Below are 18,617 nucleotides of genomic sequence, written 5' to 3' on the forward strand. Positions count from 1 at the left end.
AAATGGTCATATCACTTTGGAATTTTAACTTGAGTACTTCCTGTGATTATAGATTGGTACTGGATGAAAATGGTATAAATATGACCTATAAATATGGCCACTACAGCAGTTATTTTGAAAATCTTGTTATGGCTACTGTGGGATTGGTGAGGGATTGAGACACTCAAAGGGATGATGTGGTTGACTTGGCACCAGTCTCAGGATATGTGCCCTAAGAGTGGAGGGCCTTCTTATTAATGAAATTCTTTCCACAATCAAAAAATTTTAACTCCTTGCTTTGCAATACTTTACTGACAAGAGTCAGGGATGAAGAAGGAGTTGATCTGCACAGGGATGGAACACCTGTGACAGCACTTGTTTGAAAAGATTCAGTTTGGCCAGAATCTTCCTGGGTAGATATATTACCAGCTGAAGTAGATCATTGACCCAGGACATGTCCTGCCTGGAAGGGCTATCAGAATCACCTGACCCCTCAACTTCTGGGGTGTTTTGGTACCAAGACTGGGGGTTGGCATTCAGATGCCCACAGTACTTCCCACCAGATTGAAAGTGTGTCCACAACCCAAGTGGAGGGCATTCTGAAGCCAGAAACATCTGATAAGTTTCTTCTGCTGCAGCCATAAAATTGAAGTCGGTCCTCTTCATTTTTGGGTCTAAGTCTGTCAGATCTACATTATTATCACCACATTCACTGTATTTATTTTGGTCTAGCACAGCTTCCATTTCCACAAAAAAGACAAGCCTGGTGGCATGGAAGAAGCATTTCCATCATCCCAATACCTACCGTATCATGGGTACCATCTCTGTGGGTAGGTCATGAACATATGGTTCACTGATGTGTAGGATGAATTTGTCACTGGTAGAATGTTCAGTATGGTTGTCGACTGTGCAGCTGTGTTGCCTCCTATACCAGGCATCTGTAACTTGAACAATAGTATGAGGACAGCAAGACTGCAGCTTCTTGCTCTTCCACTTCCATTGATGTGGTGATAGCCGCTGGCTTCATACATCTCAGTGCGTGTGTGAGGGGTGGTGGTTGGGCTGGTGCATGTGTGGGTGTCCAGCAATGCTATCCACTAGGCTCAGAATTGATTCCATTTTTGCACCTTTTTTTTCTCTGTTATGACACTTCTCTGCAGAACTGTCAGCCATATATCTTCTGACCACACAGTGTATACACTGCATGTCAGGCAATGATATATATTTAGTGCAGGCTGGGCATGTATCATTTGTGTCCTTATTTACCTTGAACTTCTTACACTTGTCCTCATATTTCACTTAAGCGGCAAGAACAATGAACAAGAAATGTATAAATTAACAACTCAACATGTTAATAAGCTACAAAAACAACACCCATCACAAAATGAGAGAACAACAGGTAGTGAGTCTAAAAACATGAATTACAACATGCATCAGTGATACCATTTTAAAACTATGGCTGAACCGAACATTCACTTCGTATTCGCTTTGGGGCCGAATAGTGGGCCAAATAGCTATTCTGTATTCGACCGAATAGTAGCAGTTGGACTGAATAAGAATAGTGGTCACATGACATCTTTTTCTGCATATGCAGCTACTACAGCGAGTGGACTGAAGTAACTCTCTCATTAACATAATATATGCTGTGGTTGGTTGTGTCACACTGCAAAACACTATCCTTTCTGCACCACCTACGAGCTTACCAAGTGAACATCTCTTCAGTACAGCTGGCGATACCTTCAGTAACAATTTCTATGTTTAGTTAAATTAATTCCATTCCTAGTTTACACAGACTGGCAGAAGGATGCAAAAATTAGATGCAGTTAACTGTTTACTTTTAGATTATTTATTAAATTTACTGAACTGAAACTTTTGCTTACGTTTGAAATTTTGAATGTTGTCGGTAGAGCTATTGTGTACACTATTTGTATTCATATTCGGCCGAATAGTTGGTCCAGTTATTCGTATTTGGCTGAATAGTGATAATCACTTATGCGGTACAGCCCTAGTTAAAACATATTGTCTGGATAAACAAAGTGCATGAATGTGATAGTTTCACCAAAAATTGGCCATCATAAAAATGTCTACCATCTGTAGTTAATGATTAATACACAATAAAAACCTAACTTCTTGGGTAGACTGTGGAAAACCACTGAGATATTAGCATGATTTTCAGGACGTACATAGTACACTGCTGTCTGTACTGAAGTGAAAGCTTAAAACTAGCAACTCCTGGTGGTGGCAAATGGGAGGTAATGGGCAAGAGTTCCTGCCCTTTGTATGATAAAAACAGAAAAGACAATTTTCGTCTTTCAAAAGAGCTGCATTTGTGAGGCAGCAAGCTTATATTCCTAATATTAATATGATTGGAGAATGTAGTGTTATGTATATTTGAGTTAATTTTTGTATTTGATTTAATTGTTTGTAAGTTTTAAAATCTATTTTTTTTTCTTCTCATTATATTTCAAAATAATGAAGTTCTGTTTATTAGGAACTTGTACTTTTTTCAGAAAATAATTTGACCTTGCCTGTTCCTTTTAATAAACACAAGGCTGACCTTGACTGTTCCTTTTAATAAACACAAGGCTGACCTGGTTCGTTCTCAACCTTATTTCAAAATCAGTAACAGCCACTTCAACAAGTTCTTTTTTTATTTATTTTTATTGTGGGACTTATAAGAGTGAGATTGAAGCTGTATTGAATATGTGACCCTAGTCTTGTAAATAGTTTTAGTGAAGTAAACAACTTTTATTCTCAGAGTAAAATGATTGGTTCTTATCAAGGACACAGGGGCTATGTGATTTTTTTATATATGTAAACATGATCATGTGACCCTTATCTGCGGCATAAAATGCAAGTTTTAAACCATCATTTTTGAGAAATAATCACATTTGGGCTTTTACACTGGAAAGTGTCTGTTGTGTCAGTTGGAGTTATTTCGAATTATTTGGATCCGAAAGGATTCATTCTTTTTTTTCTGGAAATATATGTGTGTTCATACAAAATTCTTGAAGAAAGACATCTCTTATAAAAAGTTATTTGGATTTCCAAAACCGGAGTGATATTTCTTGTTTCTGCAAGGAATTGTAGACTTCCACACAGTACAGGTTACAGCATACGTCATCACTTTCCATATTGGATTCTTCGTTGGGACTCAAACTTGAACCTATTAGAATATTTTATTATTAGGACTTCTAAAATTTTATTCGTGGATTATTCTTAGATTAAATTTGGATTTGATTCTTAAAACCATAAGTTCATATTTTTTCATTTTTTCAGTATTTTTCCAGGGAAATAAATTATTATATTTTTTAAAGCTTGTTGTTTTCACTCTTTCTTGTATAACTGTTTATTCGAGCCTAAACATGTAACAGTATATGAAGGAGAAATGCATTTAACTGACTTTTCTTCTAATCACTGGACCAGCTTAGACTGAATAGGATGTGAGTATCCTTGAATTAGGATCTTCTGGTTTAATTTTTCAAGATTTTAATCTGCTTACTTTTATCAACAGTTATTAAAAACCTTGAGATGATTTATCAGAAACTACATTTTAACGACAAGTTACAATCCAATTTAGTGATGTCATTTTGTCATCATGTTCCTTCATGTATTGCCTGGTTAATATCAACTGCATTTGTTTGTTATTCTCACATGAGCCAGGTCAGTCAGCTTAAGCCATCATGGGCATTTTTTATAAATTACTGGGAGTGATTTTGTTTGATGCACCTAATTTGAAACTGTCAAGAGATATTTGAAAAACAATCATTCTTATACCACTGACACATTACAGTGCCAGGGGGTTGGGTGCCTTGAATTTACAATTAACAATTTATAATTTAATATATTGTTGAGACTGAAACAAAACCTAACCCTTATATGCACTAGGCATGGACCAGAGCTGCACAAGTAATGCACTGATTTTATACTATATAGTACACTATGGTGAATAAGGCGATGCACAACAGTGAGAAAACCAGCAAACCACTTTAAACTATAGTGAACAAAGCAATGTTTCATTCCCCATTGTAAATGTTCATTGTCATTATATTCACGTGCTATTTGACCTGCCAATGTGAGTATAATTTATCACTAAGCAAATAAAATTTAGGCTACAGAAGTTTAGTCATTTCTGCATTATGGTCATATTTTTGCACAAAAATGCGTTGATGTTTTGCACTCAGTTTGTGGAAAGAATGACTTAATATGGCATAGGGATATAAAGCATTATTTATCCCTACCTTTTATGCTTTATAAAATATTTTTTGTTTACATTGTGAATGAAGTTTAAAATGAATTGGATTTATACAAGTTTGATATGTCAAAGAATATTAACACAAGGACATCAGAGAAAACATCTAAATAATTCCCATCTGGGTGTCTTATGTGGTAATACACATTGAAAATCTATATGGAATGCCAGATCAATGATTAAGATTAAAAGGGTATGTAATAAGGGAAAATATCTCACATTCAAACTCAAGTTTTGAATGATTCTTGCTTTTTTCTTAGTAAATTTCTGGCAAGAACAAATTTAGTTTCCTATGTTGATTATTATCTTACATGGATGATCAAAACCTGATTTGCCAGTAATTTTCATGAGGTGTCAACAAGTATCAATGGAGTTCTAGTGCCATGTAACCTCTAAAAATGCATGGTGAGATACAGTAGTCATATTTCTGGCAACAGCATCAGCATCATCACAATGTTAAAATTATTTAGAGCTAGATCAGTAGTTGTACATACATGTGTTATGTATATTTAATTTGCAGTGTTAGTTAATTTTTTAAAATTCATTATGTGCTTTGGTTATGTAAAATTGTATCTTGTAGCTGACCTAGTCCAAAATCAAGTTCATTGTCTACCTGACCCAAATCATTGATTTTTGTTTTATTCTGTAAACAACTAATACATAGTTTATATTTTTCTGTGAGTGTAGGTTAAATATTATAATCTTAGTATGAGTCACAGACATTATGATTATCATGTTCTTCATGTTCTTTGGTATAATTTTAGTAACATACCTTCTATTAATAACTTAAATTTTTCTAGAAATGTACTTTTTGCCCTCATCCAGGTTATTATTTTGTGTCTTAGTTTGTTTTATATAACATTGTTAACTTTAAAAATTATTTATTCATGTTGTAAGATCTTGAAGCAGAATCTTTTATTGTTTTCAGTATTTCATTTGGGCTGGAATTTATTTATTTAAATTATTTATTCACTCAAAATACAAAGTGCTCATAAATAATATTCTTGTGCCAAAACATTAACTTGGAATTATAGTGAGTTTGGACAAAAGCTTTTTGGATTGTATTATTCTGATTCATAAAAAAGGCTGTTGGCATATCATTACAATTCAGGCCATTGGTACATTAGTACATTTGAGAATGCAGGACACTACAGGCACATCAGCACCTTCAGCATTTGAAATTATTTGAAAAACGACTAAAGTTTATTCAGAACTTTAATCATAAGGGCCTGTGTTAGAAATTCTAGGATTATTTGGAATTTAATTAAAATACTGTTCGTTCTTTTTAATTTTCACTTTGTATTCTAGGGAAATAAATTATTTCTTGAATTTTACAAAACTTGTTGGTTTTTGCTCTTTTCTACCACTTATTTTAAGACCACAGAGTTGTAATACATGCACTAGGGCAGAGGTGAGACCCCAGAATATCTGAATCATGCTTTGGGCCAATTTGATTCAGATTTATGAACTGGATTGCTGTTAGGTACCAGTAAATTGAGTCTTTTATAATGTAGTCTCTTTTTATTATGGGTAACCCAAGTTCTGTTCTGTTTTGTATCTTTTTATGTATTTTTGCATTATAGGTGGTGAGTACGATGTGTTGATCAAGACCAGTGAGGACTCAAAGCCAGCTAATGGAGGAAAGGTTACAATTACTGTGTATGGTAACAATGGCAAATCAGATGACATCAAACTATATGCAACTAATGCCAAGTCTGCATTTGAGCCAGGGAATATGGATGAATTTGAGGTAAGAAACAACTGATTGTATCAACCTATAGGTTGTGTGCTGTCAATCATTCATTCTGACTTGATTATTGGAAATGTGGCTTTTAAAAATCATGGTATTGTCCATTTCAACATGGTTTTATTGGTATATCCTTTCAATGTCCTGAAAAAATACTTCACCAGATGAAAACAGTGAAAACATTTTCACATGAAAGCTGAATATTTTTGAGCAATTAAATGAATTTCGTTTTCAGTTAGAAGTACAGTTTATAGTATATGACAGTAGAGATGGAAATTCCTGTACAATCTGCCATTTCAGTATGCTATTTTGGTCATTTTTGTGCAGATTATTATGAATATGACAAGTATTAAGTTCCCTTTCTGAAAAAGTTTCATTGATATTGGGCTGAACTAGTGAAAATATAACATTGTACTCATTTTACCCAAAATGCATTGCAGAAAAGTACCTACAATGGCTTGCAAAAAATGGACATCCACCATAAATTATAAAACTGAATGAAACTGATATTCATTTTCTTGGTCAAAATAATTGAGCTTCTGTGCTTTTAAGATCTATAGTTACCATTTTTAATTTGGTAAGAATTGTTTTGAAAAGCTAGAATGGTACGTCTTTTTGATATATGGACTATTTGAATTATTATTTGAAATAAAATTGCCTTTGTTTTACAACAAACAAAATCAGTAAAATGCAAAGTTTTAATTATAAATATAATAAATATTGTATTATATTCAAATTAAAAACAAGAAATACAAATAGATTTTGTAATATCTACTCTTAACAGCATGCATGTGCATTTCAGGTATTAACTCATTCAGCCCCAGACCCGTTATCAGTATCACTGCTGCTATGCCCCAGCAGCGCTAAGCTGTGTCTAGCTGCGTGTACCCCAGAGTTTTTACCAGTTTGAAAAATTTTGTAAACATCGTGCACATGCATTCACTCTTACCTTAATTTCTCTGCTTATATCCAATTAAAATCCAAGAAAGTTTCACCATTTATTGCAAATGAATTTGTCTACACAGTGATGTATTTTTTTTTCCCTATTTGTCCAAGTCTTTCACAACTTATTTATGCAGAATTTACAAAATTATGTGCAACGTTTATCCGCAAGAACTCGATCATCATCACTGTCAGCATCCTCATCTTTGGACGATTCAATCTCAGAAACTTCTATGTCCGAATCGAAATCTCACAAAATATCCAACTGCCGAACATATCTTTCCTCAGCTTGCTCAGTATTTTCAAGATCAAACCCAAGAAACTCCTCATTTTTGCTCTCATCAAAAATCACTCTTACGTCCGCCATCATTTACGATTTTTCATGACCAGAACACGTGTAGTTATGGTGGCGCTCACCAGATAATATGTACTTTTGAGAGAGTGACATATGTAAGGTGAAGTAGTTCGCATTTAAAACATGCACAGTGGAGAGAATGTTTGCATACCTCTATGCTACATTAATGTAATGTGGATGATATTTCTTTTGGATATTGTACTTTTGGAAATTTTACATGATTTAAGCACACTGCTAACTAAAATGACTGCTCCCTTGTGTTAAAAAATCAGCCTGAATTAGTCTAAAGTGCACTGTGCGTAGCAGCTATTAAAATAGGGAAAATGAATTTTGCCAGACTAGACAATACCAGCTTCTGAAAGTGCAATGAATGAATTACCAAATATATAAAATGTAAAAAAAGTTATCGGCTCTTTTTTATGCAATTTACCTCTGAAGTTCAGGAAGTGAAAATGACCAAGTAGAGCTAGCACTTTTTTGAAAGGTGCACATTTGAAGTAAGGCCAAGCTGTATACTCCATAACCCATAGTACACCCATCAATCATACACCAAAATAAAGGGAATTAAAGGTTCTTTGCATTATACCTAAGATATACAAGCTCTTTTTTAAATAGCCAGTATAACCAGTGAGGAAAGCTGGGGACATTCTTTTTCTTTAAAATCCTAACCCTATGCAAAATGCAAAACTGTATAGTGCCACCTAAACCACTTTCAAAACAGGAGCCCTTAGCTTCTGAACAATTCAAATGTCCGCAAATGAAAGTAAAATCATTTCTGATTGGTTTAATAGTTGTTAGTTCTTGGAATAAACCCATTTCTAACCAATCAGAAACGTTGAATCTAACACACATTCATCACACTTGGAGACGGGATCGGCCATTGAATGCAGTAAAAAAATCACGACTACAGGCAGGATCGGCCATTGAATGCAGAAACCGGATCACGCCTACAGACGGAATCAGGGCTTAAAGGGTTAAAAACCTTCCCATTATCATTTTACCTATAAGTAGGTAGTATCAGAGATTAAGTGGCATGTGTTCTTTATGATAATGGATATGGTAAAATATATCTGTATATGTAACTACAGTGAAACATGAAAATAATAAACACTAAACACATTCACATTTAATGCAAAGTTTACACCCAGTGAAATATAGTCTTTAGTGTGTATATATATATATATATATATATATATATATATATATATATATATATATATATATATATATATATATATATATATATATATATATAGCTAGCTAGCTATGATGTTGGGTTCCTGATGGCTTTGCTATAAATATATTTCTCTGTATATGCATGTAGCTTAATTAGGAAAACACAAAAATGTATATAATAATTCTTTACTTGCATTATATGACTGTCTTCCAGATTTCTGTTGGTGACATTGGGGATATATACAAGATTCGGGTCCAGAAAGAAGACTCAGACAAGTGGGAGGGATGGCATCTGATCGAGGTAAAGCATTTCTACAATGAGGGACTGCACTAATTAGTTTGACAAAAAGGAGGCTATGGGTTTATGAGGGTATGGCTATTATTGGAATATGCCTATTGTTGGGGTATGCCTATTATTGTGAGTATATGCCTATTTTTTTTGTATACCTATTATTTGTTGTATGCCTATTATTGGGGTATGCCTATTATTAGGTTATGCCTGTTGTTGGGGTTATTCCTATTGTTGAGGTATGTTTATTATTGGGTATGCCTGTTATTGGGGTATACCTATTTTGGGGTATGCTTACTATTGAGGGTATACCTATTATTGGGGTGTGGCTATTATTGGGGGTATGCCTGTTATCCAGCATATCTTATTATTGTTGTCTGTTGCTATGGTTATGTTTATATAGTTTAACGGACTTGTTAATTAGACTGTCAGTTTAAAGGCAATTGTGTTGATACAGTTCCATGAATAAGTGATTTTTAATGGAAGTGTAATGCAGAACCAAATATTTCATAAACCTTTTGCTGTTTTATACAGCAAAACACAGTTATGCATGAAATTAAATATCATTAGCTTTTTGATCACAGAATCCTTGTCACCATTTATAGTACAAGTCACATGGGTAATGTATGCACTTTTAATCATTTAAATTAAATATACATTGTTCTTTAAAATTTAACACTATTTTTCCTTAGCCAAAGTGTATTCATTTCTGATTTTTGAATGATCTGCACCTTAACTGTCATCAAGAAACATCCTGGCAAAATTTATCGATCTCTTTGGTCTTTTACAATGGTGGCCATGTACTAAACTTGGGTCAAAATAAGAGTGTGTTGAGTGGAATTGTTACAGTTGAGGGTTGTACAGATTTGTTTATCAATATGCGTTGCTTTCATTGTGACATCACAGCAGGCGACATTCAATCCGGATTGTTTTGGATCATGCCTTTAGGTTCATTTCATCCAAAAAATGTCTACGTACTTTAACACTGATTTTGCCATATGCACCTCTCAAAGCATCTAAATAATGACTTTCCAAAGGAATATGGATGTATACGAATCCAAATGAAATGAATGCTTGCCACTTAAAAGTATGTAGAATCAAATTCTAAAAAATGACACCCATTACTGAAATAGTCAATGCTGAATGCCTGCAAGACCCATATGACTTGTACTATAGTCAATGGAAAGAACCTATTTCGTATAAATTCTTTAAGATATCAAAATATTTGTTCGTGCTGCCACAAATGTGGATGGGACATGCAACTTATGTTCCCAAGAGTGGTTGTACAACTTGAAATTTTTGGTTTCACTGCCTTTAATTTTCATTGAAATATACATTTTTTCAGTTAACTTGAATACCATTCATTTTAGCCATTTACCAGTCCCTTTTTTTTGTTTTAGACAAATAATTTTATTATGTTTTAGTTATCTCCCAAAAAATTGGTTCAAAATAAACTTTATATGAAATCATGTTAGCACAAAATTCCATGATGTGAAACCTGTATTGTGTTACCCTTGTTTGACCATATTTCCGTGTCTGCCCATCAATCTGACACACATTGCTTAAGCTGGTAATTGAATTCATTCTCAGGTACAGTTTGTCTCAATCATACAACTTAATACACCTCTCCTTTGATAATTTTTGCCTGGCTAGGTCACAAACCTTCTAATAAAGTGGGGTCAGGCATGTTCTTTTTCTAAAAAATACAAATTGTTGTTGTTGTTGTTGTTGTAGGGTTTAACACCATTTGTCAGCACACGATAAGCTATATATGGTGGCCAGTATTAATGGTGGAGGAAGAACCCAGGAAAACCCAGGAAAGAACCACCGACCCACGAGAAGCTACCGGCAAGCTTTCTCACAGAAAATACAAAAAGAATTGACTTTTATTTGTTCAATGTGAAGAAAATAATGATTAAAACTAGTACAAGAAACTTAGATATATCGTTTATTTTTGTTGTTGAAAACAGTGGTTAGTGTCCAGAAATCTGATTCATCATCATAAAATTCACAGTGTTTTCTATGCAAAAAATTAAATTCTCAGTACACTGTAAATAGCAGTATTCAGGGATAGTTTGATTGGTCCATGAAAAATGTCAGTATTCAGGGATAGTTTGATTGGTCCATGAAAAATGTCAGTATTCAGGGATAGTTTGATTGGTCCATGAAAAATGTCAGTATTCAGGGATAGTTTGATTGGTCCATGAAAAATGTCAGTATTACCTATCCCTGAATATTGCTATTTACAGTGTACTGAGAATTTAATTTTTTGCATAGAAAACTTAACAAAATTTATCATATAATTGGTACACTTTACATATAGTGTGTGCAGTTTAATATTTTTGGGAAAAGGTTATGCTTGTTGGAATACGGCTAGTTTACCCCACAGGGGCTCATTACAAATAAAACTAATGGTATCAGTCAATGGAAAGAGGGCTAGGGAAGGCACCGGTAATATCGAATCCATCCTTTGTGAAAATACAAAGCAGGTCCACTTTCAATTAATGGTAACAATACAAAACTTCCAGAAATCAGACATCAAAATACAGTCAGCACTCAATTAGGTCCTCAGAAATGCTCACGTATATAGCTGTGATGGTAGATCACAGTTTTCACGTTTAAAAAGATGACAGCAAACAACATGTATGACGATTATACTGAAATCAAATTAAATAGCTAGAACTAAAACATGAATTTCACCTGACAAAACTTATTTAATTGGTATTTATTTCTTAAAATTCCTGAATTGGCACTAAGAAGTTTGCTTAATTATAAGCAGAAATTTCACTATTAATTGCAATAAAATTGCAAAATCAATATTTTACTAATAGAACAATATAAAAACAATAGAGTTTATATGCTAATGGTTCTTGTTTCACAAATTAACTGTCCTTGATTTTTGAAAAAAGAAATCTTGTTTTTATATGAATCAACAGTAACACTGAAATATATCCACGTTCACATGCAAAAATTAGTGATGTAATATACAATGTTTTCAGAGGTACATATGATGCATGTTGAAACCTCAGATTGTGTTGTTTGTAACAATGTTTCAAAGGTTGGTCATCTTGAAAATAAAGGTAATTTATACTGAAAAGCATTAGAGAAAGCTTTTTATTGACAATTATTCCTAATGCAACTATAAAATGAATACAAAATCATTTCACAGCCCACCCCACTTTTCTTATTGTCAGTATCAAGTAGAAATGTCATCCCCATTTTACATTGTTAGAGGTCCTCATTAGCTCGCACCCTTGCTTATCCTGCTGTGTTTTGGTACCCTGTCATTTGCAAGTTATCAAGGGTGAGGTATTATTAGAATTGTTTTGGTGGATTCAATATCATATTAAAGGTATGTCAGTCTGATCTAAATTTTATGATCCAAGACATGGTTTTGCTTTACATTTAGGTCATTTGTTTCTGCCGTTTTTAGCCAAGAGTAATGCAGTTTGTTATGTGGCTGAGTCTTGATGAGTACAACACCATTGTACAAAAAAATGGGTCACCTAAATTTCATGCTTCAGTGAATGAATAAATTTTGTGTTTAGATCAGTTATGAAGGTCTTTTTTATTCATAGAATCATTGAACTTGCCATGTAGATGCACGTTTGAAAATACATCACCATGGTACCGAAAGTTACTGTGACTTGAATTTGCCATTGAAGTTTTAAATTTAAGTCACTTTCTCAGGCATTGTTAGCCTGAGTTATGTATGTTGCTGTGTAGATGTATGTGGGTGCCTTCAACACCATATTACTAAAAACAGGTCACTGTGACATAAATTTCATGCATCAGTGGTTTTAGGCAATGTCTTTGTTTAAGGTCAGTTTCTAATGCATATTTTAATGCAATGTCATGCAAAAAGTAGGTACAAGGGCATTAATGTTTTATGAATACATTTCTAATTATATGTTTCTCTTTCTCTCTCTGTTTCATTTTGACTGCCTTTTTGTCTGGGATGATCTATCTGGTCCATTTAGTCATGTTTCTTTTAAATAGAAGATTTATAAATATCCCAAATAGCAATTTTTCTGCAAGTGGTCAGCAAAGTGTTATTCATGGATCAAATATATATTTCAGTGTGCAATTACTTATAGTTGATAATTTAAATTTAACCTTTGCCTGGTACCAACTTCATTATTTAGATTTAACTGTTGACAGGTCACATGCTCTGAAAGCATTAATGACAATATACAAAAGTACAGAAAATGAAATTGTGTCAATTCAAAACATATCTCAATAGAAACGAATGATTCTTTGTGAAGGTCAAGCTTAAAGACAAGGACACTGATGAGGAGATTATATTTCCATTCAATCGATGGTTGGCTCGTGATAAAGATGATGGAGACATTGCTAGGGAACTTCCTGTCCTGCTTCCAAGTGGACAACATGCAGCCCCAGGTAGGTTGAACATTAACTGATAAATAATGTTACATTTCCTAAGTATTGTTTTGAGTTCAAATAGTACCATAGAGTACTTTTGGACACGTAAGAAAAATAATATGCTGAAACTAATTTACATTTTATAAACAACATGCAACCTTTGTTGTTTTTAAAATGTTTCCCTCCGACCATATGCAGATCTAACCTAGTTTCAACGAGGTTAGGAGAAAATCATGACTTGTACAAAAAGGTATGATCAGAAATTCCTACTATCAGAAAAATGCAAATGTTATTTGGTCGTTTCATAATTCCTACCATCAGAAACATGCAAGGGTCAGCTGTCAGATTTAATAAATCCTATTATTATCAGGAAAAGTTAAACAAAATCATCACCACCTTATTTCATTGCATTGACAACTAGTTTACAGAGTTCTGTCGTAATGTGTTTTGTACTGGGGGAGTTGGCTCACTTTTACAAGACTATTCACAGACTGTGTTAATTTTTTACATAAGATTTTGAGTTTTTAACATATACATTTTTAGAATAATAATCATTATAGATATTTTTTGGCAGAAAGAACAACTTTGTATATAGAACACAATATTCCCAACCAGATAAGAAGTTTATTCCTGAAGTAATGAAAAATTAAGAAATTAATTAGAGCCCTTTACATAATTACCTGTTTTGTGTGGCCATTCTCACTTCTTGTAACAACCAAACTCTGCAGCCCATACACATCATAGGCTGCCATTTGGTACAGTACTTGCATAATGCTCTGGCAGTTTGTAACCCACTACCAGTTTTTAAAACAAAAGCATTAAGGACAAAATAAAGTGCATCAGTTTATAATTTCTAACCTGATTGTAGTGAGGAGGTCTCTAACGTTCATTTTGTTTGCATTTTATTATAAGCATGGCCACGATATTTGCATTGCTGAGTCTGTGTTTTCAGATGACAGGAGTGATGTAGTTAATCATTTTTTTAAATAAGATTTCAATAATTCTGTATATTTGCATGACATTGGGAGTTACAGCCATTGAAACCATTGACTTAAGAGTAATGCCACTTGCCTTTTAATTTTTTTCGACTTTTTTTTAGAAATATTGAAATTAGACATTGCAGATATTTTATGCATGCAAGTTTTACCTTCTGTGTGTCCTGTAATTCTCACCCCTTCACTGAAAATGGACTTGCCCAGGAACCAGAAGTGGACACTGAGCAGGGTCATTATTCATATTGAAAACTCCCATTTGGTTTGAAACACAAGATGTCAATGTTGGGGATATCTTGGCAATATTTAAATTAGAAAATATCAGTTGATGAATTAAATAATTTATTTTTGTTCATTTTATTGCCTCAGTGGTCATCTTGGAAATCTTGTTATCACTATTTCTCCTGATATCTGCTTGGTTATAGATGAAAATAATCACAATCTAACTTCTAATATGACTGCCACATGACTGTCTTGAAAATCTTGCCTCTCCTGGATGACTGGTCATATTGTCATTGTGCTTTTACCAAAAGACTTCTTATGATGTTGGTATTAAAATTAGAAAGGTACCAATCTGATATTGAATATTTCCAACATTGCATCCATTTTGAAAATCTTGTTAATGTTGCTTCTCCAAAATGGGAAGTCATATCAGTATAGGATTCCACCAGAAGACTTCTTATGATACCTTGTTGGTCATAAATGAAAATAATATACCTTTTTGGTATAATGGTGTCAAATTGACATCAGGTATGTCTACCACAGCAGCTGATTTGAAAATCAATGAAGAATATCAAAGATGGTTTAACAGTCTCCAGTTAAAATGGAAGAAATGGTCTTATCCAGGAAATTGTTTTCAGTCAGTAGAGCATCAGTCCCTTTGGGGGTGGGGGACTCTTGTTTGAAAGAGTGGTGGCCCTTGACAGTTAAACTTTTAATCTTCATGTGGAATGCTAAATGCATCCACCATAGCTCAAAAACATTTTAACATATTCTGATGCAATTCAGGTTGAGCATTGTCACATAGACTAGATGTCTTTTTGGGTTGTGTCTGATATACTCCATTTTGGATAGAATTATGGCCTTTAACGATTAACTTGATATATTCACATGGAATATTTCTTGCAGCTGGTACAGATCAAGATCTGTTCAACATATTCTAATGCAGTTTGGTTTAAATGTTGTCTTATATATCTAGGTGTGCCTTTCATGTGCTTTGTCTCAACTGCATTTTGGATTGAGTTATGTCCCCTGGACAATTTCCTTACTCACTTCAGATGGGACTTTGTTGAATCTAGCATTGCTGAAAAATCAATTAACATGTTCTGATGATATGAACATTGTCTTTTAGACCTGGATATATCTTTTATGGATTTATTTTTGTTTAGACACTTTTGGACATAATTCTGTGTACTGTAAAGTAAATTCTTGTCTCTACATGTAAGGCTGAGAATCATTCAATATATTCTGATGGAGTTTGGTGAAAACATTGTCTCTTAGATGCAACCATGCCTTTTGTGAGTTTTGTTTGGATAGAGCTGTGATCCTTGTCAGTAAAATTCTAGTCTTAAGTGGGATGTTGTTTACAAATAGCATACCTCAAGAACCATGTTCTGATGCAGTTCAAAGTGAAAACTGTTTCATAGACATAGATATGCCATTTTATGGGTTTTGTCTTGTTTACTACATTTGTGTCTTTGTAAATCAACTTGATATCTACATGGAATGTTGCATGTATTGACAAGTCCAAGAAAGAGGAAAGAGTTGGATTTCAAGCATTTCACATCATCATTTCAAGGTGACATGCCCCTGAATGATAGTGTGTGTGTGTGTGTTTTGGATTTTTAACGTAGCTTTAACAATTTTTCAGTTATATCACTACGATGTCTGCAGTGTGACAGTTTATAGTGATATCTAGCACTGGGGCATCATGCTGCAGACATGTAGCATGATGTCCCACCCAGTCACATTATCCAGACACCAGGCCAACCAGTCCTAACACTAACCTCTTAATGCTGAGTGCCAAGCAAGGCAGCTGTTAGTACCATTTTTGTAAGTCTTTGGTATGACTCGGCCAGGGATAGAACCCATGACCTCCTGCATTCGAGGCGGACGCTCTAACCACTAGGCCACCGGAGCAGTCCTGAATGACAGAATCATAGTCTTCTAACTTTTGGCCCCTGAATGACAGTCTTATACTTTTTGCGCTGAATGACAGTCTTCTAATTTTTGGCCCCTGAATGACAGTCTTCTACTTTTGACCCCTGAATGACAGTCTTCTAATTTTGGTCCCTGAATGACAGTCTTCTACTTTTGGTCCCTGAATGACAGTCTTTTAATTTTGGCCTCTGAATGACAGTCTTTTAATTTTGACCTCTGAATTACAGTCTTCTGATTTTGTCCCTGAATGACAGTCTTTTAATTTGGCTCCTGAATGACAGTCTTATAATTTTGACCCTTGTATGACAGTCTTCTAATTTTGGCCTGAATGACAGTCTTCTAATTTTGGCCTGAATGACAGTCTTCTACTTTTGGCCTGAATGACAGTCTTCTAATTTTGGCCTGAATGACAGTCTTCTAATGTTTCTTTCCCAAATTTTCTCTTATTAAGGTCTTCATTGACACATTATATCTAGTGGATCCCTTTGTATTGCACTCATTTTTAATCATTTGTAATTTTAATGCACACAATGTTAATTACTAGTGGGGTCCTTTGTAATGAACCCATTGTTAATTACTAGTGGGGTCCTTTGTAATACACCCCTTGTTAATCACTATTAGAGTCCTTTGTAATGAACCCATTGTTAATTGTCAGTGGGGTCCTTTGTATGGCACCCATTGTTAATTGCTAGAGGTGTCCTTTGTAAGGCTTCCCATTGTTAATTGATAGAGGGATTCTTTGTAAGGTACCACTTATTAATTATTAGAGAGGTTCTTTGTAATGTAACCATTGTTAATTGCTAGAGGGGTCCTTTGTAAGGCATTCATTGTTAATTGCTAGAGGGGTCCTTTGTAAGGCATCAATTGTTAATTACTAGAGGGATTCTTTGTAATGCACCCATTGTTAATTGCTAGTGGGGTCCTTTGTAAGGCACCCATTGTTAACTGCTAGTGGGGTCCATTGTAAGGCACCCATTGGTAATTGCTAGAGGGGTCCTTTGTAAGGCATCCATTGTTAATTGCTAGAGGGGTCGTTGTAAGGCACCTATTGTTAATTGTGAGTGGGGTCCTTTGTAAGGCACCTATTGTTAATTGCTAGTGGGGTCCTTTGTAAGGCATCTATTGTTAATTCCTTGTGGCATCTTTGTAAGGCACCCATTGTTAATTGCTAGAGGCATCCTTTGTAATGCATCCATTGGTAATCACTCTAGTTTCCATATGATGCATCTATATCTCAGAAAAGATCACATATAAAATGTCTTACAATAATATTGCTGTACAAACTAATAAAAAGTTCCCCATTGTTACTGCTCTTTGCAAAATCAAACTCCATCAACCAGAAGTTCTGAAATTTGTGTTGCTGCACTTTGCGTACAAATTGCTGATCTTTCATAAATGAGACTTCTACACCATTCAAGCTGCCAAAATAATCATGTTTTTCTGGATTGTTCCTCTTTGTTTACTTTACTTAGGCAAGTTAGCCTAAATGGCTCTCTTATAGCAGTGTTCAATGGATTTGAAACACAAACTCACTCTAACTATTGTCAATCAATTTAGTCTTATGTGCAGTGATGGTTGTTTCTCTTTGTTGTTGTTGTTGTTGTTGTGGGGTTTAATGCCATATTTCAGCACACGATAGGCTATGCACGGTGGCCAGTATTAATGGTGGAGGAAGAACCCGGGAAGAACCACCAACCCATGAGAAGCTACTGGCAAGCTTTCTCACATACCCACGTTAGCGTTTATCTTTGATCATGTTGACCTTTTAATCACCTTTATGACAACCAACTGTATAAACTGCCCCTTGTTGATCATTTTCTATGAGAATGAAGTATGACCAAACTCTTTTTAAAGGCTACAGATATATAATGTGGTGTCAACCAAGGTCTCCCTCTCTGTTTTTTTGTTTTAATGGAAATATTGCTTTCATAAATAATACTATGTCAGGAGGTGTGGAAGTCAGAAATCATGTTTTTGGCATGTCAGGTGATCTAGCAGGTATGCACATATATTTCTAGTACTGTCCTTTTCCAGATCATCATTTTCCCCTTATACTGTGTTATTATTAGCATGGAGTCTGGGTATGAATATGAGTATGTGGCATGTTCAAATATGACTTCCTAAATAACATTGAAAAACACATTCACAGACAAGGTGTGATGTGATTTGGATTTTTAACGTAGCTTTAACAATTTTTCAAGTATATCGCTACGATGTCTGCAGTGTGGCAGTTTATAGTGAGGCCTAGCACTGTGGCATCATGCTGCAGACATGTAGCATGATGTCCCACCCAGTCACATTATCCTGACACCAGGCCAACCAGTTCTAACACTAACCTCTTA

At 34.5% G+C, this 18,617-nt stretch overlaps 1 protein-coding gene across 1 annotated transcript in view; it reads left to right on the top strand.

Moving 5' to 3' along the window:
- The window catches only part of LOC149807090 (lipoxygenase homology domain-containing protein 1-like), a 276,859-nt gene that overhangs the window by 132,499 nt on the left and 125,743 nt on the right, over nucleotides 1–18,617 (top strand). Inside the window, exons 25-27 of the mRNA XM_089961784.1 lie at nucleotides 5,815–5,981; nucleotides 8,666–8,752; nucleotides 13,006–13,141. Of these exons, the coding sequence (XP_089817910.1) occupies nucleotides 5,815–5,981; nucleotides 8,666–8,752; nucleotides 13,006–13,141 (390 nt within the window). The remainder of the gene's footprint in view (nucleotides 1–5,814; nucleotides 5,982–8,665; nucleotides 8,753–13,005; nucleotides 13,142–18,617) is intronic.

Source organism: Sinohyriopsis cumingii, chromosome 1, assembly GCF_028554795.1.
Source record: "Sinohyriopsis cumingii isolate HCF-2022 chromosome 1, ASM2855479v2, whole genome shotgun sequence".
NCBI lineage: Eukaryota > Metazoa > Mollusca > Bivalvia > Unionida > Unionidae > Sinohyriopsis > Sinohyriopsis cumingii.